The sequence below is a fragment of the Calonectris borealis genome, chromosome 15 (assembly GCF_964195595.1).
Source record: "Calonectris borealis chromosome 15, bCalBor7.hap1.2, whole genome shotgun sequence".
Taxonomy (NCBI): Eukaryota; Metazoa; Chordata; class Aves; order Procellariiformes; family Procellariidae; genus Calonectris; species Calonectris borealis.
The window spans coordinates 2,215,161-2,241,388 of record NC_134326.1 but is presented as its reverse complement, the minus strand read 5'-3'; the positions used below and the strand labels follow the sequence as shown (position 1 = coordinate 2,241,388).

Here is a 26,228-nt window from a genome sequence, read left to right as displayed (position 1 = left end):
TGATCTTCCTTCAGCTCTTGGCAAAAGGGGAAACTGAGGCATGGAGCACTGGGTGCACAGCTCTTGGCCTTGCCAAGCTGCACCATGGCAAAGCTTTGCCATGGTCTCTGGCAACCCGGTAAGCCACCATCCTGCCCCATGGCGTACAGCTCTGGCCACGCTGTGTCACTCATGCTTGGTTGCCTGAGGGACCAGCTGGCTCCCCTGCCCCATGGCTGGCCCAGGTCATGCGGGGCACCTTTGGAATTTTGCTGTCTTCCTGGTTGGGAAGGCTCCTGGCAGCAGACCCCCACGGAGACTGTACTTCTCATCTACTTGCTTGGTCCTGACAGTCCCTCGGGAGCAGGCTCCATCCCTTGCAAGCTGGGTTTCTCCAGCAAATGTGGCCTTATGTGGGATGTCCAGGCATTGGGGCTGGCGTGGGTACTGCCCCTTTTTCAGCCTAGGTGTCTTCTCCAGGCAGATCCTGGAGGAGTATCTAGATGGGCAGAGCCAAGAAATCGTCTGTCTCAGAGCCATGCTGTGCAGACCCTCTGCATGTCCTCTGCCCTGCTTCTACCTGACCAGATGGGGCTTGAGCAGGCGGGGAGGGCCTGGCTTGCTGGGCTTGTTGAGGGTACCTCACCCCCAGGCACAGAGGGATGAGCAGCCCAACATGAGATGTCTTGCACCAAAAACCCCATGCAAGTTGTCCCAGGACTGCACCCTGCCCCTTTCCCAGAGGTCCAGGGGGTCTGGCACATCCTTTGAGGCTGGAGAGACACTTCTGCAGAGTGCTTGGGAGGAATGTGGGCACGAAGGGCATCAGCAGGCCCCGCAGATGGCTCTCAGCGTGAAATTACTGGATGGAGCAAATGCAGGGAGGTTTCTTGCACTGTGGGACTACCAAAGGTCAGAGTTCCCCAGGCCTGACCTCCTCTTCTATCTCCACATCCCGAGTGGGTGGAAAGTGAGGATGTTTGTGTGTGACTGCACAGTGGGTCCATCAGGCTGGAGGGTACTGAGGAAGTCCTGCGCATACTCCTTGTGCCTGCAGAAGCCATCAACTTAGGCAGGCCACGCTGGCTGGATGTGTTGGACCCAGCACACACATTCACACTTGTGGTTGGGATTTCCAGAGCCCTGTCCAACACCACAGGATGTCCAAGGGCAGACTGCACATTGTGCCCAAGATTCAGGATAATACAACTTACTTCAGAGGAAAATGCTTTATATGATATGAATCAAAGCAGATTAAAAAAACAACCACCCACATATTAATATATGAGATACACATAACAAAGAAAATGGGAAGTATGTGACAGGACTGTTGTTTGAGTCAGCTCTTTCCAGTAAACATGATGCACAGGAGGTTTTGGTGGGCAGTTCCTGCAGGAGGCTGGGGATTGCTGCCATGGGCAGCACTTGCTGCAAGAGGAAGGGGCTTGGGGAAAGGGGCCAGAGCCCCGAGGCGGCGGTGTGGGGCTGGGCAGCGCTGGTGCTTTAGAAGCCGTCGCTTCGCAGAGGCTGCGGCAGGTCTGACTCGCTTATCTGGAGGTTGAGCTCTGTTGAGCTGAGGCTTGCAGACGGGTTGTGCGGCTGATTCCCCTCGTTCACGGCATACTCCTCACGACGCTGCTGCCAGAGGTGCCAGAGGATGTTTCTGGACAAGAAGTGGGTTTCTGATTCACCCGACTCTGGAACAGAAGAAAGACAAAACCCACCTTCACTGGTCTGGCCCGAGGCAGGGGTCTGGGCAGGGAACAGAGCAGAGTCTCTGGAAGATGCCCCCAAATATGCAGAATTTCCCGACAAATCAAAATACAGTTCTTACTTCCCCCTTTCAGCATGCCAGAAGAAAGAAAATAAAACACAAAGTGCAGGAAGGAGAGTAAAATACAGGCAGCATGTGCTGGTTTCCCAGTAGTGCTTGTTGAGATGGTGTCCTGGTTTCGGCTGGGATAGAGTTAAATTTCTTCCTAGTGCTGTGTTTTGGATTTAGTGTGAGAAGAATGTTGATAACACACGGATGTTTTCAGTTGTTGCTAAGTACACTGCTAGTTAAGGACATTCAGCTTCCATGCTCTGCCAAGCGCACAGGAGGCTGGGAGGGAGCATAACTGGCCAGCTGTCCCAGCTGGCCAAGGGGTATTCCATACCATGTGACGTCATGCTCAGTATATGAATGGTAGGCGTGTTCCAGGAAGTAGCGATCGTTACTTGGTTATCGGTCAGCGCGGGTGGTGAGCAATTGCATTGTGCATCACTCATTTTGTATATTCTATCATTATCATTATCATTATCATTATCATTATCATTATCATTATTACTATTACTATTACTATTATTATTATTATTATTATTTTCCCTTCCTTTTCTGGTCTATTAAACTGTCTTTATCTCAGCCCATGAGTTTTTCTCACTCTTACCCTTCCGACTCTCTCCCCATCCCACTGGGGGTGGGGGGTAGTGACTGAGCGGCTGCGTGGTGTTTGGCTGCCTGCCGGGTTAAAGCAACTGTCCTTTTTGGCACCCAACGTGGGGCACGAAGGGTTGAGATAACCAGAGATCTGACCAGAGCGTGTTAAGGCAAAATTGGTTATAAGCATTCATTATATTGGTTTAATAGTCGCTGGTCACGATGTTGATTTATTGGCTCTCAAAGTTGTGGGGCTGGCTCTCAATGTTGGGTTATCTAATACCTCGCTTGCAGTATATGTTCCCTGTTGTGCTGTTTATCACTGCTCGGAGCTGGGTCAAGGTTATCATTTTGCTGCTGTTTTATGATATGATAAAATCATTGGTCGTAAGTCTAATCTGGTATCTGTACGCAGCATTGCCGTCATCTCTGTACCTCGGGAACCACCTCTTAGAAACTATTAGTGATTACACTTTTTTCTCCTCGGAGAATGAATTTAAGGGGGAGACAGGGTGGGACATTTTCCCCCACTTGTTCATTTTCCCTCCCATATCTCCAGAAACTCCTTTTTCTTCTGTCCTCTTCATGAAGCCATCCACAATAGTTCCTGAGAATTTTGACTATCCTTGGGATGTTCAAACAAGCATGTTCATATTGCCATGTCTCCACCAGCTAGCAAAAAAGGAAACAGAAGCTTTCTTAGGCGTTGTGGGCTTTTGGAGAATGCATATTCCAGATTACAGCCTGATCGTAAGCCCTCTCTATCACGTGACCAGGAAGAAGAACGACTTCAGATGGGGCCCTGAGCAACAACAAGCCTTTGAACAAATTAAACAGGAGATAGTTCAGGCAGTAGCCCTTGGGCCAGTCCGGGCAGGACAAGATGTGAAGAATGTGCTCTACACTGCAGCCGGGGAGAATGGCCCTACCTGGAGCCTCTGGCAGAAAGCACCAGGGGAGACTCGAGGTCGACCCTTAGGGTTCTGGAGTCGGGGATACAGAGGATCCGAGGCCCGCTACACTCCAACTGAGAAGGAGATATTGGCAGCATATGAAGGGGTTCGAGCTGCTTCGGAAGTGGTTGGTACTGAAGCACAGCTCCTCCTGGCACCCCGACTGCCGGTGCTGGGCTGGATGTTCAAAGGAAGGGTCCCCTCTACACATCATGCAACCGATGCTACGTGGAGTAAGTGGGTCGCCCTGATCACACAACGGGCCCGAATAGGAAACCCCAGTCGCCCAGGAATCTTGGAGGTGATCACGAACTGGCCAGAAGGCAAAGATTTTGGAATATCCCCAGAGGAGGAGGTGACGCGTGCTGAAGAGGCCCCACCATATAACAAACTACCAGAAAACGAGAAGCAATATGCCCTGTTCACGGATGGGTCCTGTCGCCTTGTGGGAAAACATCGGAGATGGAAGACTGCTGTATGGAGTCCCATACGCCAAGTTGCAGAAACTGCTGAAGGAGAAGGTGAATCGAGCCAGTTTGCAGAGGTAGAAGCCATCCAGCTGGCCTTGGACATTGCTGAACGAGAAAAATGGCCAGTGCTTTATCTCTATACTGACTCATGGATGGTGGCAAATGCCCTGTGGGGGTGGTTGCAGCAGTGGAAGCAGAACAACTGGCAGCGCAGAGGTAAACCCATCTGGGCTGCCGCATTGTGGCAAGATATTGCTGCCCGGGTAGAGAACCTGGTTGTAAAAGTACGTCACGTAGATGCTCACATACCCAACAGTTGGGCCACTGAAGAACATCAAAACAACCAGAAGGTGGACCAGACTGCTAAGATCGAAGCAGCTCAGGTAGATCTGGACTGGCAATATAAGGGTGAATTATTTATAGCTCGGTGGGCCCATGACACCTCAGGCCATCAAGGAAGAGACGCAACATATAGATGGGCTCGTGATCGAGGGGTGGACTTGACCATGGACGCTATTGCACAGGTTACCCATGAATGTGAAACGTGCGCTGCAATCAAACAAGCCAAGCGAGTATGAGGAGAATGTTGATAACACACTGATGTTTTCAGTTGTTGCTAAGTACCCTGCTAGTCAAGGACATTCAGCTTCCATGCTCTGCCAAGCGCACAGGAGGCTGGGAGGGAGCATAACCGGGATAGCTGGCCCAGCTGGCCAACGGGGTATTCCATACCATGTGACGTCATGCTCAGTATATGAATGGTAGGCGTGTTCCAGGAAGTAGCAATTGCTACTTGGTTATTGGTCAGCGCGGGTGGTGAGCAATTGCATTGTGCATCACTCATTTTGTATATTCTATCATTATCATTATCATTATTATTATTACTTTCACTTCCTTTTCCGTTCTGTTAAACTGTCTGTATCTCAGTTCATGAGTTTTTCTCACTCTTACCCTTCCAATTCTCTCCCCGTCCCACTGGGGGTAGGGGGGAGTGAGCGAGCGGCTGCGTGGTGTTTGGCTGCCTGCCGGGTTAAACCACGCCGGATAGAAATGCTTCTCCCCATCAGGGAGAGTGCTGAATTTCCTCTGAAAAACAATGAGATTCATTTCAGCAAGAAGCAGCAAGCTGTTTTCAAGCCCTGCTGCTCTGGCAGAGGTGAGAAGGGAAATTAAAAGGAAGATGGGATAGCCTCGCTCCTTCGCATCCCTGTCAGGAGGAATGCTGTTGAGCCAGCACACATACCAACACCCGTCCCAGTGCTGGGGAGGGCTTGACAGCCCCAGCCATTTGTCCCAGGAACATCAGCAGTGAAGGGAGCTGCTCCTTCCCCTGGAAGCCCGCTGTTACATTTAATCCTTGAGGGAGCATTCTTGCTGCCCCATCAGAAGGCTGCTTGTCTCAGGTGCCTCTGAGGACTTCAACAGGGACCAGCTCCTCTGAGACCCACAGAAAGAAGTCCTTCTGTGTCAGGAAGCAGCCCCTTCCTCCCGCCACGGCAGGGACCCCCATGTAGCCACGCGCTACATGGATCCTGCTTACTTCCCCTTGTTTGCCCTGATCCGAGGTCACACATGGGGCTGGGGGAGCACAGCCACCGTGCTGGGCACCCCTCCCTCCTCACTCACCCTCGTACGCAATGAGCCGGTAGGTACCCGCGCACTCCTTGGAGCCTTTCAGGATCTCCTCCAATGTCCTGTAGAAAAGCTTGGCCTGCTCCAGGCGGTCCTCCCGGCTGAAGGCAGCACACTCATCCCGGGACATGGCGTAGAGGGACTGCAGCGGGGTGGCATACTCCACTGCGCAGTGCCAGAGCTGCAGGGACGGAAGAAAAAGACATGGGGGCAGGAGGACCAAGCACCTGGCAAAGGGCTGCTGGGGAACCCTGGTGCTGGGCTGAGCCCTCGAGACCCCTTGGCAGCCCTGTGGCCTGCCCTGCACTGGTGCTGTGCGCTGGGCCCCCGGGACAGGGACACTGGTTCTGGGCCCAGTGTCCCCTGCCCTGTATTAAGCGGGGAAAGGCAGGTACGGCCGTGCCCCGCGCGCCGGGTGGGCTCAGGAAGCTGCCTCCCTCCCGCGGGGCCCCAGGGTGCAGCCACTGGCTTTGGCAGCACTCCCAAGCTGCAGCCTGGGGAGTGGTTTTCCCCACGGAGCTTGGTCCCCCATGGAGACACCCCTTGCCCACGTCTGATGACACCTTCTTGGTGGCTTTTCTGCTAGAGAAGGGGAAGTCTGAGCATCCTAATGGAGAGTAGGAGAACGGAGAAGAGGATAAATGCCGGCAAGGTGAACGCACGTCTAGAAGGAGGCTGATCAAACAAATGAGGAGAGATTTGTTAAGGCTATAAAAATTACAAGGAGGAGCACGGCTACCAGTTAGTTTTATACTGGCCAAACTGGAAAGTTTAATAAAGTGTATTAGAAGGAAGAGGGACGGGATCCCTGGGTAAATGCAGAGTAGCAGGAAGAGCTACCAGCCTTGGAGGGCAGTCGCCACAGTGACCAGGAGCCGGTGCCGAGGAGGGGAGCTAGCATCGCTGCCATGCGAGCGTTCACCAGCGACGGGGCAGCAAGCCGAGGGACAGATTTTACTGACAACACACAGCGGGTCAGGGCAGGTCCAGGCTGCAGAGCTGCTGGAGCTCACTTGGTGCCGAGTGACTCAGCAGGAGACTGGCAGATGAAACACAGCATCGTAGCAGGAAAAACCCGATGCTGACTGTACTTCCCCAGGAGCAGGGCCAGGAAAGAGGCTCTGGAGTCCCTGCAGGCAGGGCTTTAAAAGCAGCAGCTCAGTGCTCAGCCACCGTCAAAGGGCAAATTAGGGAGACCCAGGTGAGAAGCATCGCTCTGCCAACGCCTCCATCCTCGGCCGTGTCAGCAGGACCAGTGTACTCCCTCCTCCAGGGGTGCATGGGCAGAGACCCATCTGCCTGGAGATGTGGAAGGAGATGAATGCAATGTAAGACGGAGGGATTTAGGGCTCGTCAGCCTGGAAAAGAGGTGACTGGGGGAAGGGGAGAGAGTCAAATTATATAATGACTCACACAGACATTTTCAAGCACCTTTTCACAACAAAAGGAAATATTCATTCGTCCCATGGGAAGTGATGCTCTGGACCCCACATCTGCTTTTTTTTTTTCTCAGTTTTCTTCTATTTTCTGGACTTAAATCAACTCCAGGAGGAGTTAAGTGAGCCCAACATCCCTGCAAGGGCTGAGCCTAGGAGGAGGCAGCCAGGAGAAAGGGGTGCAGATGGCCGGCATGGACAGGACCTCTCCATCTTGTGGAAGCCTGCTGAAAGCTGGGAGTATCTAACAGGAGAGGGGACACTGTCCTGCCCTTATGGCCACTTCTGGGCCAGAATCTGAGGCCAGGAAAACCTTTGGGCTGATGCATGCCAACTTCTTTCCCAACGCTGCACTTGGTATACCTTGTTGTCTTCATCCCTGATTGCGTAGAGGCTGTGTTTGTAGACCCTTTTTTTGGTGCCAGCTCGGGTCAGGGTGGTTTCATTGAGGTCTGTCAGGTACTGGATATTGCTGTCAGCTTTCTCCAGGTCATCATAGACGTCACAGCTCAGAGGGACCAAGATGTGGAGCTTCCAGGTCTCCCTGCATGCCAGCATGTTGGGGTTGGCTCTGCTGAATACCTCCATTGACTTTTTCACCCCTGGTGGAAGAGAGCATCGGGCAGAGGTGCCTGGCGTGAGTACAGCTGCCTTCTACTTTGCTCCCCATTTTCCTGCTAACACTGTGCAAGTGGGAGGATTGTTATTAGGAGCTATTTCTATCTGTAGGCATGATAATGCAGGGAAACAGCTACGTACGTGGCAGGACTATTTTTAGGTACCCAACGTAATAAGACCAGGCAAGCCCATGAGCGACGTTCTGCTTGGACCTCTCAGACATCTCAGACATTTCCACTGCTGAGGGCTTCTGCGGAGGGAAGGAAAGACAGACCAGCGGTGACGAAAGCAGCCTCCTGGGCTCTTCTGCAACAGTCGGTTCTCTACAGGGATTGGAGAGCAGCCACCCTCTCCAAAGAGATCTGGAGAGAGCAACCCTGCTGCCCCCTTCCACCACCACACTGGGCAGCGGGGCCAAGAGTCCTCGATGGCCCACACACCCCTGCAGATGAGGAAGCTGATGCCAGAGCGAGACGGACATGTTTCTGGCTGCATCCGCCATTGGGACTGCACGTCCCAGTGCAACTTGTGCATCTGCCCAGTGCTTCCAGCATGCGGGAGGAGACATCCCAGCGCCTGATGGAGGGATTTCCAGGGCCACCAGTGGCCCTTGCCAGCTCTATGTGTTCATTTAGATGGAAATGGGTGTGAAACCCCACAGGCACCTGACGGCTGCCCTCCCCAAAGCACCTTCCTGTAGCCTGCATGACCCCTCTCCCCTTCCAGCTCTGCTGGGGTAAAGCAGAGCCCTCCCAGTGCTGCAGAGGTACCTGGAGCTTGGTTCTGCCGCCCACAGCACGCCTGATAATTAACCCTTTGGAGACCACACAGGCTACACTTCCAAGCACCAGCTTGACTGACAGATTTAAAAATACCCCTGTTTTTTGTGTTAGCGGGGCTCAGGCGGCAGCAGGGCTGCTGCCAGCGCCCGGGGCGGCTGTGCTCATTAGAAGGCAGCCTGGCCCTCCTGCCAGTGGCACGGCAGTACGGAGCCGAGGAGATCCGCTCTTCGGGGCTGAGCTAACGAGTGTTTCTCCCACCGCGGGGCTGTGTGCGGGTGGGCTGTATGTGCAGGGGCCACGCAGAGCCGGGCCACGTGCCCCCACAACCGCTCGCGGCTGCCGCGCTCCCCGGGATGCCTGGCCAGGCTAGAGGTGTCGGTGCCTTACCTGGAGCCCCAGAGCGAGGGTGAGGAGCTGGAACAGGCTGGCCAGGCCGAGGTGGAGGTCGAGCGGCTGCCCATCTCCATTGTGAAGAGCCACAAAGGCTGAGCCACAGATGAGCAGCATGGGCCCGTACCAGCGCAGGGGGAAGCAGGCGCTCAGGGCCCTCCAGAAGCTGCCGTGGTGCCTTGGTGGGAAAGGGAGACAGGAGACAGGCTGGTGGCTGCCCGCCCACCATCCCCATCTGCAGCTCACGGGGCACTGGCCAGGGGATGCTTCCACCTCCCTGCCAGTGCTGCTGACCTAGAGCAGTTCGGAGTCCGGGAGCCCTGAGGGACCCTGCTCAGCACACCCCGGGTGCCCCCAGCCAGGAGAGGGCTTGGGTGTCTTGCAGCACCCATGGGTCTCAGAGGGAATGTTGCCCTAGACAGCAAGGGGGGATTATCTCCCACAGCCTTGTGCCCTCCGGCACTGGGTGGTGGGGGAAGGCTGGGGGCCTCAGGTCTCCTTTACTTCTGCTCCCCAGGCAAAAGGCACCCTAGGGAGCTCCCGCAGAGAGGAGAGAGAGAGGGGGGAGCTGGGCAGGCAGGAGAAGGGAGAGGAGGAGGAGGAGCTGAGAAAGACACGAGGTTGATGGAGAGCAGCGTGTGCTGCCGGGGCACAGCAGAGCATTGCCACAGAGGGCATGTGTGGGTGTAGAAACAAGGACCAGATCCCTCCCGACACCCAGAGCCTGCTATGCCCTTGTCCCCATGGTGGTCCCAGGAGCCCGGAAAACAGCCTCCCCCATGCTGGCTCACCTGGATTGGAGGTGGAAGATCTCCTCGGCCAGGTAGCAGGTGCCCTTGAGCAGCACCCCGATCTGCAGGGTCACAAAGTGGGAGGCGAGGCTGCGGGCGGTGGGCAGGAGGGGCTCCCCGGCGAGGTACAGCGCTGCGGTACACAGAGCCAGGAGCAGGTACGTGGCACGCCGCGCTCGCCCTTCCCGGGCCTTGGGGATGAGCAAGGTGGTGGGGTGGCTCGGCCGCCACGATTCCTGAGACATCTGCGGGAGAGAGCGGGGGGTCAGCAGCAACTGTTGTCCCCAGCGCCCACAGCAGCGCTGTGGGGAGTGGACACGGGAGACACAGGCACATCCAGCGCTCACTGAGGACCCCAAAGCACGCAACAGAGCTGTCCCTTCCTTTGCATGCTGCTGAAACGCAGCTGCTTCTGGGGAGGTTCCCTCGCGCGCTGCACGGGCCACCTCGCGGCTGCCCCCTGTGCCCAAATGGGCTCGGCAAGACAGAGCCTGGCTGGCCACCCCACTCCCAAATCGATGCCAACCCTACGCCAGCCCTCCCTGCTCCGCAGCCACGGGGCCATCACTCCTCTCGCTGCACTCACCGGAGCAGTTACCAGCCGTGAGACTGGACGCTGCCTGGGTTTCCTGCGATGTGGTTAATGGGCTCCGTGCTCCAGCCTGCGCAGCTGCGTCTCTTTGGAGGCTGCTGCTGCAGGCAGAGACCCGGAACCCCTGCACCGTACAGGCTTCTGGTGCCACGGGTGGAGCTGCACAGGTCCCACCACCAAGAAAAATGAAAATGAAAGCAGCTCTCCCAGAGCCCTCCCACGCAGGGCCCCCATGGGGTCCGCGCAGCCTGCAGGAAATCCAGGCACTGGGCAGTGCTGGGTGGATGTGGCAGGTTTCGACATGCACGAGCTTACACCTCTGGAAAGCCCCAACGTATCTGTCAGGTCACAGTGGGACTGAGCTGAGCTGGAATGAGGAAGGAAACCAGAATTTATTGAGGTTGAATTTATTAAGTGCAGCAGGTTTCCAGGGGCGAAACAGAAGCAAATTCCTTCTAGCAGAGAGGGTGACTCACAGCGTCCTGGATCCCCCCACCCCCGCAGCTCCGGGAGATGCTGGCTCAGGAGCCAGTGCCCACGAGCACTGGTGACACAGCAGGGGCTTCCTGCAGCCGGGCTCTTGGTGGCCAGTAAGGCCCTCGAGCCTCCCAGGTCCCTGGTCCTAGCAGCGGAGTCTGCAGCGGTGAGGCGTTACCCATCCTGGAGGAAGATTGACTTAAGGCACGCATACACAAGCCCATAGAACTGGGTGGGATGCACTCGAGGATGCTGAGGCTGCTGGCTGATGCCATGGCAAGGCTCATCTCTGATCTCTTTGGGAGGTCGCAGCAATTGGGAGGTTCCTGATGAGTGGGAGAAGGCAAACATCACACAGAACTTTGAGCAGAGCAAGAAAGAGGGCTTGGTGAACTACAGCCTGCCCAATGTCAACTCTGTCCCTGGAAAGGTGATGGAGCAAATCCTCCCGGCAATCACTGCCGAGCACCCGAAGGACGAGAAGGGAACAGCCAGCAGGGATTTACAAAGGGCACATCGTACCTCACCAACCTGAGTGCCTTATGAGGTGAGATAACTGGCCGTGTGGATGAGGGGAGAACCTTCACTTCAGCAAAGCTTTCAGCATGGTCTCCCATGGCCTCTGTGTAGCCAAACTGGGTAGATACAGGCTGGGTAAGGACGTGACCGTCCAGAATGTGCCCTGGGTCCAATTGCTTTCTGCCCAGCAATGCCTGTGGACGCAGGGAGGCTGCCAAGGGACCCTTGCAGTCCCCACAGACCTGCAGGCACCTTTCCAGGGGGCTCCGCAGGCTGCAGCGGGCACCCAGCACAAGGATCTTGATTCAGGTGTGCCCACAGGTCACATTTAATTCCAGCATTTGCAAACCCAGAGGGTGGGAGGAAGGAATAGATGCCCAGAGAGACTGGCAGCGCTACCTGCGCTTGTCTCAAGGTTATCGGAGTCTGTTTCGGTGGTACCTTAGAAACCCCAGCAAACCCGCTTTACAGGGCATCTGACCTGTGTTCCTAGCCTGGGGAGGGCTTGTGGATATAGCCAACGTGTTGTTTGCTTCTTCAACACAAAGGTTGGCTAAAACGTCAAGTGAATCACTTCCTCCTCCTGCGCTGGGTTGTTGCTGGTGGCTGGGCTTCACTGACCAGCTCCGGCTGGCTCTTGCGGTGCGGCGGAGGCGGCTGCCTGGCTCCCCAGCCCTCCTCTCGCAGGTCCCTGAGCAGCTGGGTGGCTCTCCTGCCCATGGAGCCTGGCCTCTTGTTTTCAGTTCTACCGTCAGCACGCTAACACCCATGGTGTTTCTGTCTCTCACTTCTGCTGTGAGCCAGCCTTTGCCCCACGGCCCCAGACCCGCCTTGTACGTAGCTGTTGCCAGGGTGCTAACTGCAATAAAAAAGCAGCATGGAAGAGCCATTTTGTCTGCCAGAGCCTGCAGAAGCAGACGACAAGGCTGGAGGGAGGTAAAGATCAGGGCAAAGAGGAATTGCATCTGCAGCTTGCAGGCCAGCTGCAGACGGGGACAAAATGAGAGTTCCCATGCTCTCAACCGTGTCGCACCACTTCCACACCACTTTGCTCTTGAACAGTCCTCTCAGCCCCCCCCAGCCTTTCCAGGCTCCCTGCCATGCTGCGGATGGGACTGTGCTTGTGGTGCGCAGCTCGGAGCAGAGCTGCGGTGCCCGGTCCAAGAGCCGAGCCTAAACCCCAGGAATGAGATTTGAATGTCTCCAGCCGAGGCTGGAATCTGCGACATCTGAGCTTGCCTGGGAATGGAGAGCCCAGTGCTGCCCAGCGCCTCTGCACAGCCAACAAGAAGCAAGAGCACCAAAGCTGCCGCTTTGTCCTCCCTGACCTTTCATCTAGCTGACAATTTGCATTTCCAGATTGTGCCATGCTTGAAGTTCCCTTTTTCCCTGCTTGCTGTTATTCCCTCAAGGGGAGGGAACAAGAAGTCATGCATGACACCAAAAGATTTTAGATGCATAAAAAAACCCGGCAAGTGACCTCCCCAGACCAGTGCCATGGCACTTCCAAGCAGGCTAGTGCTGACACGTCTTTTGAGATTTAGTTGGGCAAAAAAATGAATTCTTTGTAAAGCAATCTATAAAACGCAGCTACACTGCAGACCCCACTGAGATTAGTACTTTCTCACCCCAGAGGTTTTTAAACCACTAGTGTGACAGGCATTGTAAACCCCTCATGCACCATGTGCCATGGCCTTTTTCTAACCACAGAGCAGCTGGTGCTTACTCATGAAAACCACCATGTGTGGCACAGATGGACGCATGGGGCATCCTCACCTTCCCCGTGTCTTGGGCCACGTGCCATCTTGGGCAGTGTCTCTACCAATGCAGCTGCGGGATGCTCCTGATGCAGACAAATCATGGCAAAACATGGTCACCTGCCAGATAACTGAGTCATCGGCACCAAACTAGTTAGCACTAACCTCCCACCCCAGCCTGGGCTTCCTGGTTTCCACACTGCTGCTGTGAGTGGAGATGGGGCAGGGCCAGGGCAGCTGGGTGTTGCCTGGGTGCCTGTTCTCTGCAGCCTGCTCTGCCTCACCTTTCTGGGCACCCGAAGGACCCTACGACATCCCTCTGAGCAGCTGCTCTGTTTGTACACAGCTGGGCAGAGATTAAGGAGCTTGTGGTCCAAACTGACCAAACCACGCATGGTTTAATCAATGTCTAAACTCAGCAAGAACTAAGCTGTCTGCTGAGCCGGCAAAGGTGCTTGCAAAGGCAGGGAATCATAGAATGACATGAATCATAGAATACCAGGTTGGAAGGGACCTCAAGGATCATCTGGTACAACCCTTCTTGGCAAAAGCACGGTCTAGACAAGATGGCCCAGCACCCTGTCCAGCCGAATCTTAGAAGTGTCCAATGAAGAATCCACCACTTCCCTGGGGAGATTATTCCAATGGCTGATTGTTCTCATTGTGAAAAATTTTCCTCTTGTGTCCAGTCAGAATCTCCCCAGGAGTAACGCATTACCCCTTGTCTTTTCCATGTGACTCCTTATAAAAAGGGAGTCTCCATCTTCTTTGTAGCCGCCCTTTAAATACTGGAACATGGTGATAAGGTCTTCCCCTAAGCCTTCTTTTCTCAAGGCTGCACAAACCCAGTTCTCAGCCTTTCCTCATGTGGCAGGCTTCCCAGTCCCTTGATCACCTTTGTGGCCCTTCTCTGGACCCTCTCCAGCCTGTCCACATCTTTTTTGTATAGCAGGGACTAAAACTTAACACAGTATTCCAGGTGTGGCCTGACAAGCGGGATGATGACTTCTTTATCTCTGCTGGTGATGCCCTTGTCGATGCAACCCAGCATCCTGTTGGCTTTCTTTGCCGCAGCAGCACACTGTTCACTCATATTGAGCTTGTTGTCCCCCAGGACCTCAGGTCCCTTTCCACAGCTGCTCCCCAGCTGGATAGATCCGACCCTGTGCTGCACTCCTGGATTATGTTTTCCCAGGTGCAAGACCTTACATTTGTCTTTGTTGAACTTCAGAAGGTTCTTGTTGGCCCACTCTTCCAGCCTATCCAGGTCTTCCTGCAGGGTGGCTCTCCCTTCCGAAGTGTCCACTTCCCCACTCAGTTTGGTATCGTCAGCAAACTTCGTCAGGGTACACTTGATCCCATCATCCAGATCACTTATGAGGATATTAAACCGCATTGGGCCCAATATCGATCCCTGGGGGACCCCACTTGTGACAGGTTGCCAGTTTGGAAAGGAGCTATTTACCACCACACTCTGGGTGTGGCCTGTCAGCCAGTTCCCCACCCACTGCATGGACCACTTGTCTAGACCATAATGCATCAGTTTCTCTAGGAGGAGGCTGTGGGAAACCGTATCGAAAGCCTTGGAGAAATCCGGGTAGACAATGTCCACCGCTCGCCCCACATCAACTGAGCAGGTTACTTTGTCGTAGAAGGTGATCAGGTTTGTCAAGCACGATTTGCCCTCGGTGAACCCGTGCTGGCTTTTCCCAGTCACGTGCTTCATTTGACTTGTGATAGCCCGCGGGAGGATTTGTTCCATAACTTTCCCAGGGACTGAAGTAAGTCTGATGGGCCTATAATTTCCTGGATCCTCCTATAAGCCCTTCTTGTAGATGGAGGTGATGTTAGCCTTCTTCCAGTCTTCTGGGACGTCCCCTGATCTCCATGACTTCTCAAAGATTATGGAGAGTGGCCTCACAATGATATGAGCCAGCTCTTTCAACACCTTTAGGTGGATAATGTCAGGGCCCATCGATTTGTAGGGGTCAAGCTCCTGTAATAGTTCACACACCAACTCTTCCTTCACTGAACGTGTGTCTGTGTTTGCATCAACTGTTTTTTTGTTCCCAAGGCCAGGGGCTCAAGAGCGTTGGTAAAGACAGAGGTGAAGAAAGTGTTGAGAACCTCTGCCTTTTCAGCGTTGTTGGTGACTAATTCATCTCTCCTGTTTAACAGCGGGCCAATGTTTTCCTTCTGTTTCTGCTTGTTGTTTACGTACCTGAAGAACCCTTTCTTGTAGTTTTTGACATCTCTGGCCAATTTCAATTCGAGCTGAGCTTTTGCTTTTCTAACTGCACCTCTGCACGCCCTGGCAATGCCCTTGTAGTTCTCAACGGGTATTCATCGCTTTTCCATCTCTGGTACACTTCTCTTTTGGTTTTGAGCAGACTTGGAAGCTCGCAGTTAAGCCAAAGGGGTCTTTTGCTCCGCCTACTTCCCTTACCTTTAAAGGGGATGAACTGTTCTTGTGCTTCCAGGAGGGTGTTCTTGAAAAACTCCTTTATCCTCCATGGAAGCTTCCCATGGAATCCCTCCCAATTGAGCTCTGAGCGAGCTGAAGTTTGCTCTTCTAAAATCTAAAACCTTTGTCTTAGTGCTAACTTTTAGTGTGCTCAGCAGGATCCCAAACTCCACACTCTTGTGATCACTGCAGCCAAGGCTACTGCTAAGTGAGATATTACAAAGCAGATTTTCTTGGTTTGTGAGTACCAAGTCCAGCAGTGCCTCATTCCTGGTTGGCACATCTAACATTTGTATAAGGAAGCAGTTCTCTACACCTTCCAGGAACTGTATTGTTCTTCCAACAAATGTTTGGGTAGTTGAAGTCACCCATAAGAATCAGGTTCCGTTGACCCGAAGCTTGCTTAAGTGACCCAAATATTGCTTCGTTGGCCTTATCATCTTGGTTTGGAGGTTGGTAGCAGATGCCTACTGTAAGATCCCCCTTGGAGATGACCCCTCTGATCTTGACCCAGAGGCATTCGATAGGGCTTCCACAATTGCCGTAGTTGACTTCTATACATTCAAGGTTTTCCTTAACATAGACCGTGACAACTTCCACCCTTGGGAGCATCCAGAAGAGCTGAGCTGGCCCGTAATGCAACATAGGCTGGTTTCTAGAAGGGTCTTGGTGTACTGCTTGGGGCTGGGGAAGGGATCAGCCTCTCCTGACATCCCAACGGGCAGAGTGGACAGCTGTAGCCAGGACTTGGTTTAGACAGGGAAGGGTCTCGGTGAAATGCCTGAGAATTTGTAATAATGTGGAAAAAGAATATAAAAATCCTGCAGTGATAGGAGGCGAGATCCCTTGCAGGTAGCCAGATGCTGTGAATTTGCCTGAAGTCTCCCCCTCCTCTGGAGACCCACTGGCTGCTCTGTACGAGGTGCCTTAGGTATAAGGTGGATTAACCCAGGAGCTGGGCCGGGCCCCTGGCCCTGTGCGAGGCTGAAGGCAATCAGGAGCAGGTGCTGGATGCACGTGGCACGTCCCCAAGCAAAAGCCAGGCCAGGAACATGGTGCTTTCCCCGATACCTCCTGGGTAAAGGACTGCTCCCGGCGAGCAGGCAGGCAGCAGGCGTAACAGAGCCTGCTCCTGCTGCAAGATGGGCACTGCAGCAGTGCTTGCCCCTTTTTTTTTTTGCATCATGTGCTGTGGCCCTGCAAAAGCTGGTAGAGCTGCTGGCTTCAGCCGAAAGGCAGGCTGCTCAGTGACAGCTTTACATCGGGGATGCCTGTGGGGACGGGGTTCAGATGCCAGGCTGGTGTTAAAAGTGGCTTTCGTCCCTTGGCTCAAAAATGCTGCAGCTGGTGTTTTTAGTGCTGCAATTGCACCACCGGTGTACCTTCAGAGGTCCTGCACACTGACAGGGCTTGCTTTATTGCCCATCCTAGCAAAAATAAAGTGCTCTGCAATATTCTGTGTTGCTCTGGACTGTCTGAACTGGATGACTCTCTCTGGTGCAGTGAGGAGCCATCCATGTGCTGGGTAAAATCTTGCAGAAGCAGGCAAGCTGCTTCCTCCAGCTCCCAAGCGCATGTTGTCTCTCACTTGTTCAGCAAAGCAGTTTCATTGTGGGACAAAAGAGGTGGCAGTCAGAGGAGCCAGGGAGGTGTCCTCGCCAAAGGATTTGTTAATTGCCCTCTCTGTCTCCAGATTATGCAGGGTCCTGATCTTTGCTCACAAAGTCCAGATGGAGATGGGATGCTTTTGCAGGGATGTGCCCAGCTTGGGAGAGCCTTTGCCTCGCCCTGACCCCAGGCTGTGACCCCTCAGCAATGATGAGTTTAAAATCCTGACGGCAGCATGGACCATCCCTTCATCCCCGGATCGTGGGACTGCTCTGAGTGCTGCATGCCCCTTATCCATTAAGGTTCTTCCTTCCTTTGTGGCACCAGAACTTCCTAAGAGAGAGTTTTTTAATATCCATTTAATAATCATTAGTGGATCAATCTGTGATTTATCAGTCTTCTTTTGATCCCCCGTAAACTGTCAGCACCCGCAGTATCCTGTGGCACTGTGGCCCCAATTACACATTGGATGGAGAGGTCATTTTTGCCTGTTTTGAAGCTGTCTCAGGCTAGCACTGTTTGGGGTGCCACTGTTCTTGTGCTGGGAGAGACATGAACAACCAGCCCCTTCCTCCTCCCCAGATCACCGATGGCTTCAGACCTCAGCCATGTCTTTCGCAGGCTGGAGCGTCTCCGATACTCAGTTGTTCTTCGAAAAGAAGCTGTTTTCTACTTGATTGTGCTGGTCAAAATGCTTTGAATAGCTCTCCAGGTCTCTTCCAGGCCTGACTCTTCCAGGTCACATGTGTTAAGCTGCCCAGGTCTCAGCATAGATCCTTGGGGGGCTCCTGCTGGGACCCCTCCACTCACACACACGTGTACTCTTGCTCTCTGTCCTCCAACAGTCACGTACTTTCCTGCCCTTTGTCACCAGTCACCCTGGCACTGAGGCTGTGGAAAGGGAAGTGGCGGTCTGTGTCTCCTCTGGCCTCCCACCACGTGTCCCCTGGGGACCCGACTGGGCTGAGAACAAGTGAAACTACAACGGAATAAATGGCTGTGTACACGCAGGCCTTTTGGTCACTTTTGGATTTTTTTTACAGGTATCGTCCAGCCTGCAGGACAAACAAAGCTGGCTTTGGGGATGGAGCCACCAAAAGCTTGCTGACAGCGGGCGGCTGGTCAGTGCTGCAGTCCCAGGGACCCCTGGAAAGCTGCTCTTGCCTAATGTATCCTGACTCCCACCTCTGCAGCAAGGTAGGGGACAGTCTTTGCAGACAGGATCCCATGACTGGGGAGCCACAGGAGCCAACAGAGCATCTTCTGAACTGGGTGTGAGACCTCAAGCAAAATAGTGGTCCTCGCCTGAACACAGTTTTCAGTGATGGTGTTCCCCCTTCCTCCACAGCAGCAGGCTTGCAGCTTTGCTGGGATTGTGCTGTGCAACAGGGCGGCACAGAAACCCCAATCGAGGCCAGATCCCCCTGGGGCAGTGCTATAAAGGCACAGAAGAAGACCCGGCAGATGACCCTAGAAGGCTGCTATTCATACAGCCAAGGAGGATGAAAGGGGGATAAAACAACTCGGGGATGAAGAGAGGAGGTGGTGAGCGTGTGGTATGGAGGGAGATCATTTCTCTGAAAAAAGTACTTTGGGGAACTGAAAGTGGCAGGGAGCAGCATGGGAACTGTGCTTGCAGCTCCCGGGGATCTCCTCTGTAAGCTCCCAAGCAGAAGGAGGCAGCCACGGCGGGGAGATGCTGTCGGGAGGTGAGGAGGTGCAGGCTGAGTGGGGGCCCGCAGCGCAGCAGTGCCTGGGCGGCACTGGGAGCGCAGCCGGCACGCAGGGGGGTTGAGCAGGGCAGCCCGTGGCGTCGGAGCAAGGGGCAACGGCTGGGTGGAAAATGGAGCCAGAACCTGACTGCCAGAGGGGGGGTGCCAGGCTTTCTTCTTCCACGCAAGCAGGTGTAATGACATGTGTGAATATCCTGTTTCTTTCCTTGTTCCTCCTCTCTCAACCACTTACAGGAAATTTATTGTTGCCTTCTTGGTCAGGATATGCATCCAAGGGAGATTTATTGGCGCTGTCATGGCCAGAGAGGAGAGATTTACAGGAGCCTGTCCCCGCAGCACAGACAGGTAGGCCCAGGGCATAACATGGAAGTCTCTGATTTACTATGGCAAATGATGGAGGTACAAGCAGGCTGACTAGCATGGCGGAGACGCTCACTCAAATACCCATGGAAGCCCAAACTGCCCAGGAGGTTTTTAGCAAGCTGGGAACATGAGAATGAACAATTCAGGGCCTGTCTATAGCTGTCAGCACTGCCTGGATTTCTGCCCAAAAAGCTCCTGTTGTTTCTCTTTGACTATGTTTAACCATTCCACAACTGCCCTGTCATTGTCCTCAATATCCCATGGAGAGCTCTGCAAGGCTGGCTGAGCTCAGCAGCTTCCCAGCCTGGGACTGAGATAGAAGATCTGGGACTACCCCTCTTCTTTTATTTTCTGCCTCTGGTGCCAATCCCCCAGCCTCCTGCTGAGATCGCCATGGCTGCAAGCTTGAAGCGGGGCAAGACTCTGCGATCGTTTGCTCCAGAAACATGCGCCTTGAGGAGGGCAGTTGGAGAGGATGAGTCTTGAGTGATGGGGAAGCTTTTGACCATCTTGGTCAAGCCAAATCTCAAGTTTGTCTCCTGCATCCCACATGGTGGCAGTGGCAGGCTCAGGTCCCCACTGCACCCCCGATGCTCATAGCTGTTTGTGGGGCTGTGCTGTGAGCTACATCCACGTTTGCACCAGAACAGCAAAAGCCTGCAAAAGAAAAATAGGAGTTTGAGAGAAGATGGGGTGGTAAATATCAAAAAAGAAAACCACATCAGCAAAGCAGCAAGATGAACTTTTTGTATCTGTAAAATTTGGCAATATTTTTTTCAGGTTTGGATCTTTTTACACTGAAATTTCCATTAATACCTTTTTTTCCTTGCAGAAAAATCCATTAAGTTTAAAATAAAAAACCAACCCCCCCCAACCCCTGCTTTATTTAAAGAATAACAGTTTTCACAGTTTGTCAGACTAACTTAGTTTTAAACACGTTCAACTGAGAACAAGAGCAAGTCACTTTAAAAGTTACTTCTGTTAGGTTTTAAAATTGTGACAATCCTGGATTTGCTTCATTCAGCACACGGCAAAGGACTCCAGAAATGGAAATGGAAATGAAAAATCACTTTGGAGCAGGGGCTCGTGCCACCACAGGGTTTGTTAAAGACCCTCCAACTTGTTTGGCCACTGCTGGACTTCTGCTGCCAGGGTCCCTCTGCAAATCCAGCCCCTCCACACACCACTGCAGCAGAGGAAAATGCTGGGTCTGTGTGAGGAGCTCTAGCAGCTGCTTTGGGCATCTGTTACCCAGACAGTCAAAGAGGGGCAAGAAGGTGGGGAAGAGATGCTCTGCAAGCCCAGCAGAGCCTTCTGCTGCTGGGCAGCTTCAGGACGGCAGCTGACAGTTGACGGCAGTTGGGGCTAAGGAGGCCCAAAACAGAGACTGAGAGTATGGAAAAAGGCACAATAAAAGCTAACAGGGGCAATGAGAGCGGAAGGAAGGAAGTGTACCTCAAGGAGGAGATGTCAGATCAGGCAGAGCTAGTGAGAAGAACATGGCTCGGCTCCAGGAACAGTCCTGGGTGCATGTGTGTGCGCTGCAGGCAGAGAAGGTGGGCTCAGCACCACAGGACTCTGGGGCTCGGCTGCTGGCTTTGCTTTAACAAACCAGACTTTGCTGGTGAATGGAAGGTTTAGCGACCGCTGGTGGGAACCTTCTCTGGGACACCTCCAAGCAGCCCAAATGCAACTGAGGGAGTTCCTCAGTGCTCCTCTTGGCATTGCATGAATTTTCAGGCAATGATGCCAGTGAGAGATGGTTTTGTCCTACTTGGGCGGCTTCCTCCAGCCCATTTCCTTGTGTTTTCAAAAAGAACCAGATCAGCTCAGAGTTCTAGATGCCAAGTAATCCTGGGTGAAGGCTGAAGTTACTTTTGGATCAGGTGATCCAACTTAAGCACAACTGCATGTCAGAGAACAGCTAGCAATTTGCTCGGGTGGGGGGTGGGCAGGACTGCTTCTTACAGCAACAATTTGTAGTTAGATGATTTAAAGCCATTTGTGAATTTGCATCTTCTGCCTCCAACGCCAGAAATTACGATGCATAAGGGGAAGGGTTCTCTCCTGCTAGGAGAAGCTTGTTACAACAGGTCCAAGATATCCAGAGGCCTGAGAGAGCTAGAGATGAGCACCACGCCTCCTCCATGACATCAAAGAAAGTGCCACTGAGATTGACAGTTATGATACCTTCAGCCCATGGCAATGCATTGTCTGCTGGAAATTTAGTTGTGGACAAGGTGGTGGTGGTAATTTGTGGATTTTGCTTTGTGGTGGTTTCAGTTTGTTCTTTGCCTTGAAGTTTAAGATCCCAGGTTGTTCTGCAGCCCGATACTAGACTGGAAGAGTTTATAATGATGCGTTATGAGAAATCCTATCTTCTATGTTCCTACACTTGGCAATCTTTTGGTCATGGTTTGAGGGTTGAACTGACTCCTGTGTTCAAGCCTGGGACAGCTGGTGCCATAGGACAGAGACCTTGCTGCTCTGTTGCCTCGGTGGGTGATGGAGGGCACCTCTGTTGGGCTCAGGTGGCCAGTTTCACCTTCCTGCCATATACCATCATAAACTCAGGGCTTCCTGACTGTTCCCAAGTTTCTAGTTCCAGTTTTGAAAGGAGTCCAATCATTTTATAGTAAGACTCACCTTCAGATTTCAAAACTCGTGGCTGTGAATGATTCCACGTATTTTCTTCCTGGTTGTGATCTCCCATGTTCCACTGACACACGGTCTTGGACGCATACTCCGCAGGATTGGGCCAAGACTAAAAAGAGCATTTCTAGAGCTCTTCACCTGGGCTGAAAACCCACAGAATTAGCTCCTTGATAACTGTTGCTGTGGATACTGATCGGTCTGGTCTCTCGATGGAGAGGACAATGGAGAAACAATGCTATAGCTGACTTACAGGTTGCCCTGGCATCTGAGTACAGCCAAGCCTAGGATTTGCAGCAGGAGGGAAAAAGCGTGTTTTACGTGGTGGGAGTCTCCATGTGACATACATGACAACTTATGTATATAAGTTCAGTCCATACGTTTTTTTTAGGAATGCTTTGAACTGAGCTGCCGAAGAGTGCCCTCTGAGATTGAAAGTCTTTTAGCTGCTAGCCTGGCCAACTCACCCCAAGATCTGCAAGCTTCTGCACTGGAATTGCCATGGTTCCTGCTTCTGTGGGTAACTATGAACCAGACTGCACCTTGGCTCACTCTCCCATTGGTAAATGACTCTGCAGGGTGTAACAGAGGGAAGAATTTGTGTGAAATTGTACATTCGGGTGGTACTTCTGGGCAAAGCGCCTTTGGGACTCGAGCTGTGCTGCCTATAGCTGAGAAGAGCCTTCACTACACCAGCTCTTCTGCCCGCAGGTCAGCAGACAGGGCTTCAGCTGCTCCTGGAGGAAACACCAACCAACAAGGGGGAAAAGTGGCCTCTGCATCTGTTTTTTAAAGACACAAGGGTTTTAGCAGCTATGGAGACAAGCGATTCTCCTCAGTTCATGGCTGCAGAAAGGCACGCAAGTCCTTTGCTGTTTGCCAAGGGGCAGGGGCAGAGCCGCCTTCTCCCCAACCCTTCACTCCACTTTCTCCACTCCTTCAGGTCCATTTTTCTGGGATTTTTTTCTTTGGAGCTTGCCCACAAACATCTGCCCAACATTGGTAAAGTATAGGTTTTTTCATTTTCCAGTTGTGTCTTATCTTCTTTAGAGTTATCTTTTTTCACCTTCTAACAAAGGCCGCACTGGTTACCAAAGCCTAGAAAAATCAGATTTAGCTAGCTCGGCTGGGAAGTTTGTGCTCCTTTAAATTTTTGTGCCTTTGCATAAGCATGTCTAGTTTTTTTCCCTAATACAGCACTGTAGCCTGACCCTGTTGAGGAGAGCTGATCAGAGGAAGACGGTGAAATAAAGGCACATGGAGGCAGGAGTCATGTGAGGATAAGGCAGGGCTCAGCTAACTCCCCCAGTGATGCTCTGCTGTTTTGCATGGGATGATGTTGGCACGGGATGATGTTGGCAGGCACAGACAGAAGATCACTCAGTGCTTCTCTTTGGAACAGAACCTAAGAGCACAACGGTGTGCCCGGGACGACAGACCACAGTACCCCACAGCGCCCCGGGCCTGTAGGACCAGCTCCCTCCCTGGGAGAGAGAAGGCAGAAAGCTGCAGGCAGAACATCTCCTAAAATGCCGTGGTGGGGTGCTGCGTGAGGGACCACACCCAAATGGCGTGGGGAGACAGCATCTGCCTAACAAAGAACGTCTTCTCTGCAGCAGGGGCTGCTATGAATGGGGACCAGCCATGAATTTTCACAGCAGATGCAGCCCAAAGCATCTTCTCTGGCACTGGTGAGCAGAACTCATCCTTCTGGAGAAGAAGACCAGGATATGATCTCATGTGGGATACAGAAAACTGCATATGGGTCAATCCCACTGTCTTCATGTTTGGGCAGGAGTGGGAAGAGACTGAAACCTGCAGGACACCTGCAAAAGTCACAGGTGAGGTGGAAGAGAAGCAAGGGGAAAAGCAGCAGGTGGGATAAGGAAGTCCTAACAAGAGAAAGTAGAAATCAAGAGACAGCAGAGAGACAGGCAGCAAGAAAGTGCTGCAGATAAGGCCACGAAGGGGAAATCTAAACAACAAACCTCAGCAAAGAGAGAAAGCAAGGGGCAAGAGAACACAAAGGACATGAAAACTGTAAGGTGATGTGGCGAAAAGCCAGGAGGAGGAATCCTGACCTTGAGCTCAACAGGGCCAGGTATTCCCTGGCTCTGCTCCCTGTGATCTTAGCTGAATGTTTATTTGTGCCTGATCTTTCTTGCATCTCATGGCATTTTTAGACATGTCTGAGCTCCAGTGGAAAGCATTTAATCTATTGCCACATCAGACAAAGATATAACTGTGAACGTTGAGGAAAATACCTTCTGGATAAGACACGGCCCAGTCTTCAATTCCCTGCAGCCTACAGCAAGCTAACAGCTATCCCTTTACAAACGCATATAGGCCAAACCTCAGAAGCTGCAACTGAGATTTGCCTTTCAGCAAATCTAAGGGGATTGACCTTGTGAACAACGATGAAAATTACTTTTCTACTTCCATTTCTTATCTCTCAGAGAACATCATGTCCATCTGGTAAGAAGCAGCAAATCATAGTCATATAACATGATAATACTATAGTTTCATACCACAGTTATCACGGTACTAAACCCACAACAAAACTACTTTACTATCTATTTTTATTTTAAAAATTGTGGATTCTCTGGATTGCGTTTTACAATGCTTTACTACTCGGAGAGGACTTTTCAAAGCTCAACAAGGAAAAAGTATCAATCCAGACTGTTTCTGTTGCCACCGTGAACCAAAAATAATTTTCCAATTTGGGGACACTTTTGGCAACACTTTTTTCTGAGAATACTGGAAAAAGATGAATTTAATCTTGGCTGATGTGCAGACCTCTGAGAAGCTAAGTCCTTAGAGGTTGTGACTTGAAGGTATATTGAAAACTGACCCAAAAACATGAGAAGGATGCTTCTGGAGAGATGTCCGGAAGGGAGAGGGAGCCTTTCGTGCCCCCAGCAGTCACTGGCAGGACTGCAATTCAAGACATGATGTTTGCCCTGCCAAGAGATGGGCCAAATTTGAGCAAGGGACAAAGGTATCATGGCTGTACTGCTCTTGGGGACCATGGGAGCATCTCCTAGTAAAGAGGAATTTGCGATGTCACTTCTAGTACGTGGGCTCAGACTGCCTGACCGGGACCAGACGTTGGCTGGGCAATAGAAGAGGAAAGCAGAAAATGTTGGAAGAAAAGCAGTTTTGCCTCTGACCCAGGACTGGGGGGACCTTACGGCCAGGGATTAGTATTTGAGCATTTCCAGCTCCCTTGTGCTGGGGGTGACGGAGCGATGAGCTGGGGCAGGGTTGTTGTCTGCTCTTCTGCAATCAAGGGGTGTCCGGCAACCCAAAAAACAACAGAAAAGAGGGAAAAGAGGAACAAGCCACAAAATGAACCAAAGTAGTTGGAAAAAAAAACATTTTTATGAATCTGTGATTTATTTTCTCCACACCAAATGTGGAGGAGGAAAGAGAAATTAATTCAAAACACACCCTATGCTAAAGCCACCAGAAAAGAAATCCTGAATTGTTGCAGAAAGGCTGGCAGCAAAGCCAGGAAGAGAAGAGACCACAGCTATCACCGAGAGGCAGCAGTCCCCAGGATCCTGAGAGGCCAGGGTGAGCACTGCTGGTGATCCTCACCTCCACCTTAACCACGGTGAGCAGCAGCTATGCAGGCAGGAGGAAGGAGCAGGCAGGCATAAGTTCGTCATCGCCAGCACGACATCAAAAGTAGCATGGCGTTCCCAAACCTCGCCCATTCAAAAGCAGCAAGCAAATTAATCCTGCGGGACAGGGACCGGCTGGCAGAAGGGTGCCTTAGCAAAGGGACAGTCTGACCCCAGGAGAAGTTTTGGAGCCGAGCTCTAAGCCCAGAGCTGCTTCTTGCTGCTTGGAGTTGAGTATTTTACTGATTTCTAAAGTCTCCTGTTCAAGCCTTCCATCCCTCTCTGCCAAGAGATGCACAGGAGGTGTGGGATTGACAAGAACAGTGGAAAACAACCCTGCTCCAGTACTAGGTGAGGAGAAAACATGCAATAACAGAAAATCATAGTATAAGTCACTAAAAATGTTAGTTACACAAGAGAGAAATCCACAGGAAAACAGGCTTTCCTATGCGTGCTGTAAAGGAATAAAACCTGATGTCTTCTTGGAAAGTCTTATGACTTCCAACCCTGATTAAAAATGCTCTTGGCATTTTCCTTACTCGACTCGGTAGCAGGGCTGCCAACTTGGAAGGGTGCACAGGGCACCGGCCACCACAAGCCGAAGATGGAGGGGCAAGCGTCCAGTCCCAATTCATGATCCAAAGCCAGCAATGGGAAGAAAAGCAGGACCAACAGAAAATACTCCAATTTGATATAGATTTTAAACTATCTTACAAGATGTCCCATGGGTTTGTGTACATGCAGGCAGTTTGGTTGTTAGGCTGAACTCTCCTGCATAGGTACCTCGTTTGAACGTGTGCACAAAGTTCTAGTCCCAAGCAGTGTCCTGTTGCCAGTCTCGTTCGCTCAGTTTCTGATGATTCCGACCTGAAGGGAAGTTGCCCTTTTGTTTCTGAGCTGGCTGTTTACGGCAATTGCCCATTCACGCTTTGATCGTGCAGCTACACAAACAGGTTGTGGTTACGGG

General features: G+C 52.3%; 1 protein-coding gene across 1 annotated transcript; it reads right to left on the bottom strand.

Moving 5' to 3' along the window:
• Nucleotides 1–1,200: 1,200 nt before the first annotated feature.
• On the bottom strand, nucleotides 1,201–10,228 carry STING1 (stimulator of interferon response cGAMP interactor 1). Its single transcript, XM_075163978.1, has 7 exons — nucleotides 10,057–10,228; nucleotides 9,471–9,715; nucleotides 8,677–8,857; nucleotides 7,649–7,757; nucleotides 7,253–7,491; nucleotides 5,448–5,634; nucleotides 1,201–1,676 (listed from the first exon to the last, which is right to left on the bottom strand). The coding sequence occupies exons 2-7, from the start codon at nucleotides 9,713–9,715 to the stop codon at nucleotides 1,483–1,485; spliced, it is 1,155 nt and encodes a 384-aa protein (XP_075020079.1). The 5' UTR covers nucleotides 10,057–10,228; the 3' UTR covers nucleotides 1,201–1,482.
• Nucleotides 10,229–26,228: the final 16,000 nt, after the last annotated feature.